This window comes from Nestor notabilis, unplaced genomic scaffold, assembly GCF_000696875.1.
Source record: "Nestor notabilis isolate BGI_N333 unplaced genomic scaffold, ASM69687v1 scaffold1922, whole genome shotgun sequence".
NCBI classification, from domain to species: domain Eukaryota; kingdom Metazoa; phylum Chordata; class Aves; order Psittaciformes; family Psittacidae; genus Nestor; species Nestor notabilis.
In genome coordinates, this window is record NW_009916780.1 from 22717 (window position 1) to 32210 (window position 9494).

The 9494-nt window shown below is 42.4% G+C and overlaps 1 protein-coding gene across 1 annotated transcript in view; it reads right to left on the reverse strand.

The window, feature by feature from the left end:
- Nucleotides 1–9494, reverse strand: part of TAF3 (TAF3 RNA polymerase II, TATA box binding protein (TBP)-associated factor, 140kDa) — a 27745-nt gene that overhangs the window by 2447 nt on the left and 15804 nt on the right. Inside the window, exon 3 of the mRNA XM_010024728.1 lies at nt 2328–2583. Within this exon, the coding sequence (XP_010023030.1) occupies nt 2328–2583 (256 nt within the window). The remainder of the gene's footprint in view (nt 1–2327; nt 2584–9494) is intronic.

Here is a 9494-nt window from a genome sequence, read left to right on the forward strand (position 1 = left end):
GTGCGGGGGGGTGTGGGCGAGGTGGCCCGGAGAAGCTGTGGCTGCCCCATCCCTGCCAGTGTTCAAGGCCAGGTTGGACACAGGAGCTTGGAGCAACCTGCTCTAGTGGAAGGTGTCCCTGCCCGGGGCAGGGGTTGGGGCTGGAATAAGCTTTACAGTCCCTTCCAACCCAAACCAGTCTATGATTTTATGATCTAATCTCACATCTGCAAAGTCATTTTAAGTTGCTAGAGAAGCATCTGCTGTGCTTGGTGTGAAGAGGTTTGCAGTCATTGCTGTGGGGTGATGCTGCTGGGCAGGAGGAGATGCTGGGCTGTGGTACGGGCTGTTGGTCTGACAGCTACAGCCCTTCAACACCTACTTGAGCAACTTGGATGCACCACACCACCCTCCATCCTCCAGCACAGGCACTGGTGGTGCTGGGTGCAGGCAGCACTGCCTTATGTCTCTTTGAAGAGAGAGACCTTAACTTTCCCAAACTGCTGAATGAGGATGTTAAAAGTATTGCATCACTTCTCACTCTCTAGTGAGCCAAGGGTCGTGGAAGGAGGGACGGGGTGTGATTGCTGAGTGCTATTTTAGTACAAACCACTGAGAGTTAATGATGAGAGCACACTGAGTGAGATGTTATCCTACAGGGAGATCCCACATCCTTTCTTTCTTCTTTTTAAACTACAAAATCATCCTCCTGTCCTGCCCTGCAGAAGGAAGTTGCACACCTCTGTCACACTGGCTCCAATCTTATCTCTGGAAGAGCTTTCCCGTGTGACCTGGGGAAAGCCATTTCGTCACTCTGTGGCCTGGATTCCCTTCATACAAGAGGCTAATAGTGAGTAATTATTCCCCAACCTCCCTCTCAGCTTTTGGAGTTATAAATGTCTCATATTAGGAGTCTCTCTGCCTGTGCACATAGTTGGAGCCTAATGCAGTAACCCCCTGGTTTCGACTATAATGCTGCAAAAGAAAGAAATAACCTGGAGCCTACATATCCTCTGAATTCTCCGTAAGTGTGTTACCACCAGAAGCACCCAGGCAAAGTTCTAGGTTTTCCTTCTTTAAACTATCATAATCTCTAAATTATTTGCTTTACTGAAGAAAATGGGATGTAGTGCAGTATTTTGGAAATGCTTCTCTTTTAGAGTGAACTTCCAAGTTTAATACATAAGAGTTTCACTGTATCTACACCTGTGATACGGAAGGTGAGGATGTGTATCCTACACCCTGAAGATATGCACAGCCTCTGTGAGGTCTAGTGCTGTAACTAACTCAGGAGTGAAATGTAGCAGCTGTTTAAATAGAGACCAGTAACATGATACATAACAGTTTAAGTCCAGCAGGGAAGAGCACTTTTTCCATTAGAAAGAGCAGGGTAGATTTACATTAGGAATCATTATAAAAACAGGAATTAAAAAAAGAGGAGAAATATCATGATACGTTGCAATTAAAGCACAGGAAACTCTTAACAAAAGCAAGTTTTAGGTGTTTTAAATGAAGAGTTTTTAAAGTGCTACCCAGTACAGATGAGCAAGGTGTGACCAACCAAGCTGGACAAGGAGGACAACAACACTGTTAATGGTATCTGCTGCTCTTGAGTGATCAGGAATGGTCAGGACTTCCTTTTTACACTGCAGAAATTTTCTGCCTGGAGGTATGCCCATGTTCTGTTAGAGAATGTAGTTCCTACATCATGTTAGATGGGAGACTTCTCTAAAAGAATGAAGAAGTCTTAATGCCACCAGACAGAGGCCACGTTCAGAGCATATATCAAACAGATAAATGAACTGCAGACTAATGAACCATCTACAGCCTTCCTGAGATGCACAAACATCTGCAATTGCTGTATGTTGAGGAAGGCAGAAAAGAGATTTGTGGACTCTACACATTTCAAATGAGGGCTAAGTCAAATTCTTGATGTTGTACGAGGTTTTGTACTTTACCTGACTGACAGCAAAATCTATGGCGAGCTTGACATTTGAGGTTTCAATTTGGTGCTTATGAAAGCATCTATATAAAAATATTTCCACCTTCAAAAATACATGCTCCAACTCAGTGAGCAGAAAATACCAAGTGGGATATAACTGGATGTATAGAAACTTAAACACTGAACTGGGAACAAAGGAAAAAATCAGTCCAAGTAGCAGTGCTTTAATGGTTATTAACCCCTCAAAACACGTGCATGGAAGCAAGGGCTGGATAAAGAGTGGCTTAAAGGAGAGGAACATCACGAGGTACCATCAGTTTGAGATGATGATTCACCCAGGAGCTCAGCAACTCAAGAGAGGAATGTCACTGGCACTGGGACAAACACAGCAGTGTGTGTAACCTACCACATAAGTACTGACGGTCTCGGTCACCACGCTCCTAACCGGAGCTTTGGAGCCTCCTGCTGCCGAGACGGCTGGAGAGGGTGGTGGGATCAGGACTGGTGACACGGTGGCTTGTGGAGGAGGAGGAGCTGGAGCTGGAGGAGGGGTGACATGAACAGGAGCTGGTACAGGTGATGGAACGGGTGGAGGAGTTTTGGGCCGGCTCACAGGAGTAGCAGGTTTGGCCTCTGGAGCTGGCACCACTTTGCTGATGACTCTGTAGGACCAAAAATGAGAGTTGTTAATGTTGATGGGAAAGAAAGCAGCCACTGATCACCAACTAGATATAAAGAAACTATAATGCAGCTAATTCACATCACCTTTGAGTCATCAAAGAAGCTGTTTCGACCCAACACAAGGACTGCTGCATTGCTACACCCATCCATTGGACAGGATAAAGCACAGAGCCTTTACAAAGTGAACACCAGGACAGCCTGAACCATTCTATAGCTGTCATCCAAATATTCTTCGTGGTTTTACTAAACCTTGTTTCATTAAGTTTTATTACATTAGCTCAGTTTGTGGGAAATATTAGAAAGGAAAGTTAATCAGCTGTGAACAGCACTGATTTTAATCTTCAAGCTGAGAGACGATATCATCCTCTTAAAATCCTACATTAGGGGGTTCTCCAAATATTTGCTAGTTTGCTATTTCTTTCCCCAAATGTTTATGAAATCAGCAGTGGATCCAGTCAGGACAAATAAATGACGCACACTATACACTCAGCAGTTAAAATATTGCTACTTACTCGAGTAGCTGAAGTAGACAGGATGTAGCCCTAGTAAATACACAGTATAGAATAATCTTGCCCAGGAAGGGGGATACATAGAGGACCCAACATTTATTAATGATGTTGATACACACTGTTATTGATGTGCATGCAATTTAACAAGGCAGAAAAAGCCCTCACTATAAGGCTCTAGATTAAAAACTTGAAGAGAAGGAAAAAGATGTTTTAGAAAACAAGAGAGAAAAACCCCCAAAAACCCAAAACACAGGAGAGATCTATTTGTTTTACTACATTTTGGTAAATCATTTAACTAATTTATTTATAGTTGAATGGTAAGTGTGGGAGTGCAATTGATTTGTGATGGAACTGTATGAAGAAGGCGTTTAGAGAAAGGTTAGACATTCCAGAGAGAAGGATAGCTTAAGAAAGCAAAACACCAGAGACATCAGTAGAAAAACCATGACAATAATCAAATTGCGACAACTCCTGAGAACCAGGAAAGTCAAATCCTTGACTTCTCCAATGGGAACCTTACATTCAACTTTAGAGTTTACTGAAACTCTATTATGATATTCAAAAGGCAGTATCACTATGATCGGAGACACTGTCTGCATTTCAAGTCAATAATCCAAGCCATCATTTGAGAAAGGCTTGGAATTATACAGTATTTATGGAATTATACAGTATTTAATGCTTAGCTGAGATAACAGTGTTTTTCTCCCGAGATATGCCACTTGCACTACTAAATCAGAACTAGTTATAATAAAAACAGAGATAGTAAAAGGACACAGAGTGATGGGTTTGGTATTCCTGCTTAATGTGCTGACTGTAGCATCATACCTACCTTCTGAGACCTGCTTTGAGTGGCTAGGGGAAGATAACCAAAATAAGCAAGTTTAGAAGCTTAGAGTAGAGCAGAGTCTAGAAGGTGTTAGATGATTTTCCATCAGCAACACTGAAGCCATTCACAGCACTTGATGTTCTCGTGATTACTTCATGTACCTAACCTGTGAGCTGAGGCTCTTTATGTGTGTCAGTAAGGTGCTAGACTGTGAGTCAAAGTACAGGACTCCTCATTTATGTTGTCTGTGACCTGCAGAAGGAAGGAAGTCCTATTAGCAGGCCTATGTGGGTGCAACCTACACATCAAACCCAGCCTCCTTCTCCTGTTAGTGGGCTACATCTGAAAACCCACACCAAGAAAAGTTTTCTCTGGCTCTTTAATGTCCATGATGTGTTTCTGGTTCAATGAAAGCCTCAGCGTGTGGCTCTCTGGGGCTCTGCCACCCCAGCTCAGATGCTTCTTCTGTGCCTTTCTCCTTTCCCTGCTCCCACAGAGAGCCCTGCCTCCCAGCACTGAATGCCTAAGACCCTGTTGGTGGCAATACTCCCATGGCTTGCAAAGTCACCCGCATGACTTGAGAGCCAACTCTCAATAAAGAAAGAATCTTAGCAATTACAAGAGCAAGGGGAGGGACAGACAGCAAAATATTTGGCACAGCAAAAGTCATTTGGACAGTTTCAAACATCATTACCCTTTCTTGTACCCCCTTCGAGTAAACAAAGTCCTGCTACAAGTTCTTCAGGGAGTCAACCCTCCCCAAGTCTAGACTAGGAAATGTATTAGCTAATAGGATTTTAAACACAACTCTGCACACAGTGTAAACAGTTTTAAAGAAGTATTAGCTAATACAATTTGAATAAGAGTGACCATGCCCAGCTAACATATGAAATTAAATGACACAGTTTCTTGGTCTAGATAAAGCCAGGTTCTCCTCCTGAACAGGGTCTTCGGAGCCACTCTGTTAATAACTGCAGGAGCTACAAGGAATACCACATATGAAATCTTCCAAAACTACAAATATTCATTAGTGGGCGACACACACTCATTGATTGGCTGCTTTGCTTCAAGTGTGCAATTAGGACATGTTCAGTATATAGGGCAGCTTGCTTATCTTGATTTTAGAGCTCAGTTATCAAAACAGGAGATCGGCATTTCGGAGCACGCTTGGGCCTACCACTCCCTTGGGCTAGTGAAGTTCAGAGACTTCAGACTCCAGCGTGGAGAAATGAATGGCTTTGTGCTACACCATTAGAGGTGATGGAGTAATCTCAGCAAGGGTGGTTTAGCCTGTCCTCTCTCCTGAAGAAGGGGCTGCAAACACGGCAATACGGAGGTGGGGAGAAATCAAAGGGAAATAGCAGTCCCACGACTAATAATTAATGTTACTTCAGACTTGGAAGAGAAACCTGATATCAAAACACTATGTAAATGATGGCAAGATTTATGAGCTCTGTTTTATAGACAGAAGTGAGGCACAAAGCCTACTGCAAGTAGGCTGTACTCAGTACAGCAGAGCTTCAATCTGCCTGGTACCTAGGTTCTTGCTAGGATCTAAACTCTACATTTGGACATAACGATACAAATATCATTCCCTTCTTTTCCAAACATGTTTTTCATATGCTTCCAAAATCAGCACTTGTATATATTAAAGTCTACAACACTAAATAAGACAAAACTTCACCGTCTTCCCCACCCCCATCCAAAACCTCTAAAACTGAGGCTGGATGGATATTTTTTGGAGTAATCAAACACAAATGAACATCAACCACCATTAACACACTCAGAGTCCTGAGCCATGGATTATACTCCTCTGCAAGCTGCTTGCCTGGCAATGTATCACAAACATGTTCTACACTGTAAAGTAAAAAGTCAATTCAATGCTTTTGAATCAATATACTTCCTCCAGAATGAAGGGGTGTGAGAAACCCCCTGGAATAGAAGTGATAATAAAAGCCTCCATAAATCATAACTAAAGGTTACTACTCCCTTTACAAAAGAAAAGAGTATTAAGGTAACACTGTGTATCTGGTTGTATCCAACCTAAACTCACTCTGGATTTATTTTTAAATGCTATCAGGAACTGTAATTCTTACAGAACCTCATCTTATTTATAACTGAAGACGTGTATCAGTACACCTCTTCATAATGGTAGGGTGAATGAAACCCCACTGGAATTGTTACTCTGGGACAATCACCAAGATAGAAAAGACTCACTCTATCATGGCCTGGTTGGATGGGGCTTGGAGCAACCTGCTCTAGTGGAAGGTGTCCCTGCCCGTGGCAGGGGGTTGGAACTGGATGAGCTTTAAGGTCCCTTCCAACCCAAACCAGGCTGTGATTCTATGAATCACCCCATTCACAGCTACAGATCCAAACCCAAATAGGATGAAAATGAAGTGGTGGTTTGCAGGCAAAGTGCAAATTCCACCCAGGATTTTAAAGTGTCACAACAGGTCAGTTGGTTTATAATCAGCTCTAACTGGCATGACCTGTAACACGCTACATCTGGAGCAAAATGAGGCTCGAAGGTGTGAAATGGTTTCCTATCTTTGGAAGTAATTTATTTGATTTCATTCTGATCCTTACAGCTGAAAGCCTCATTGATTGCTTCATATAAACACAGGGGAAAGACACGTGCACTGAAAGGAAATGGCTTTTCAAAATAGGATATAAGCCACAGGACTGAATGATTGCTATGGGTGATGAGCTCCAAAACACCACTGTATCAGGGCTGCAAAAGGCCTGGTAAAAAATGACAGCAATCTTTGTTTCTCAGAGGCAGAGCTCCATGGAAGCTGTTTCTCTGCCCAGACCAAAAACAAATTGAAAAGTCCCAATTCTTTAATGAACCTATGACCCATTTTTAAGCAAGGAGCTACAGGGGTCTTTGTGCATCAGAAAGCGACACCATCAACTGCACTGACATAAGCAAAACTAGTACAACTCACTTGGATTATTGCAAGCGATATTATTATCTATTAGTATTCATATTCCCTTACTGATGTAAGTTCCTTGATGCCAGAAAATTAAGTGGTGTAACTATTTTATGACTGAAGAATCTCACACCTGGAACTGAGATTGCTGCACCAGAAAAAAACCCTAAATACTCTAAGACCTATGGGTAGAGTGTCAAAACCACCCAGGGGAATTCAGAAGATTTCCATATGGTTTAGATTGCTCACAGATTAGAAGTATTCTGAAAATCTTATTCCAAGCCTGGAGCAGAATCAGTGTAATTTAAGCTGTGTAATGTAGGCTAATTCCCATATTACTTTTGGAAAGGGAAATATAAGTTTTTATCTCTTATGCCCTGCTGAATATTTTATTCTGTGCAAACAAGTCGTATTGGCAAATACGAGCTCCAGAAATACCCACTGTGACCGTACTCATCCATTTGCAGAGTGCCAAAATGCATCAAACCTCCAGTGGAGCCCCTGGCAATTTTGCAAGTGAAAAGGCTGCAGTACTTACACTTGAAATGTAAAGAAGATATAAATAATTAATTTGATAAGTTGGCTGAAATGTGATATTCTTCTCTATCAAGGAAAATGAACTTTGAACACTTATTCCAAGATACCATTTCTGTGGCCAGTGCCTGGTCTCATACAAATGGCACAACTTCCAGGTTGTGGTGACATGGAGCTCAACAGCCCATTCTCCATTTCATCACTATGGCAGAACCTCACAGGCAAGTGAGTCTAGTGTCACCTAGTCCCATTCACAAGTTTATTGATCTGGTTATCTTTTTGTCCCCATCATTAGCCTGTTCCAGGATCTCACTGCTCTGGTGGCACAACAACCTCTTCTGATTTCCAGCCTACATTCATAGCCAGTTAAGTCCCATTTGGTTTTCTGCCAACATTCTTCTTTAGCTTAAATTGCTTTCTCCCTCTAAAATGTTTACTTGCCTGAGGTATTTGTAGCCAGCAATCACACCACCTCTTCACAGGCAAGACTAAACACACGAAGTTGCTCTCCTCCCCTATCATCTGTCATAACACAGACCCCCCCTATGCTCCAACTAACAGTGCTCCAAGCTCTCCTCTGCACCTGCTCTTCCCAATTCATCCTTCCTGAACTGCCTTCAAGAATTGAATATAGTATCTCAGGTGAATTATCAACAGGTTCTCGTATGATGGCTGTAATGAAAGACCTATGGATCAGCTCCATACTTCTGGCTGAAGTTTCTATGGGTACACTTCAGATGCAAAGCCTTAATTGCAATTTGTCTTTTACTGAATTAAATACCATTTTCTGTCTTCTACTCAAGGGGAGCTGCTTCTTTCCAGATTCATCAGATCCTCATTTGTACTGACAAGGTCCTTCAATCTCACTGCCAGAAAAAGGCATCAGTGTTCTACCTCCTTCTGTGACAATATTTAAATGAAATTATTAAATCAAACCAGTCCTGAAATACATCCTTGAGCATGTTCATTAGTAACGTCCTCTCTGGGTAGATAAGCTCTCTTACAACTGTCCACTGCTATCTTCCTTTGAGCTAGTTCCTCACTGCTGAGCAGCTCCTCTACTAATCCTGTCTCTGCCAGCTTCCCTATGAATTCCCATTCTATGATTCCATGAATGTCCTGTGCGATAGTATTAAATGTTTTCCTGAAACCCATCTTGAATTTGCCATATTCTATTCATCCATCAGAAAGCATTCCTTCTTCCAGCGGTAGGACAGATGTCAACTTTATTCTAGCTGCACACACATGAGTGTCTCACCTCTTCTCCATCACAGATAAGACCTTCCCTTGGAGGGAAAGTGGTTTGATCCTGCACCCAGCGACTGCTTCCCCAGTCCAGAAGAAATCATTCTGCAGTGGGCAACTGCTCTCAGCATTGATGGTGGAAACAGATACCTGAGACACATGGCATAAAATGAGCATTGCCATCCACATCTCCTGTGGGGACTGCCAACTGGACTAGGCTCACCTAGAAAATCAGCTGCTTATCAAAGATTTGCTATCAATCAAGCCTCTTGGAATGGCTCACTTCCATTTTGTGTTTTATTCCATTATTTAGAAGAATGAACACAGGATCATAAGGAAAGTGTTCTTTCTCTTCCTGGCTCATGTCCTCCATATTCTCCCTGTGTTCATTTCCATAGTCCTCCTTCTCCCCTTCTTTTAGTGTTTGCTCAAGATCCTTCACAACATTTCACCCGGTGTGACTTCTGCCAAACCTGACTTCAGCTCCACAGTCTTTTGCCTTGGAGATGTAACTTCTTTGCTAACAGTCCTCTTCTCCTTGAGGTACGATGCTTATTCCCAATGTTCTTTGGAAGGAGTTCGTCATACGATTCACTCTGTAGTCATTTCACTACAAGCACCCTGCTCCCGCAGGCAGAAAACACCATGTTTGAATCCATTAGATCTTCAGTCCAGCTGACATTTCTAGCTATATCCTTTGATTTATGGACATTTACACTCTTGAAATTTAATTGCAGGTTTTCTACTGTTTATTTTTCCATTACTTGAAGTAAACCAGAGTTCTGCTCTTGGCCTCCACCCTCTGCATCTCTATCTATTACACCTGAGTATTTCTCCCAACA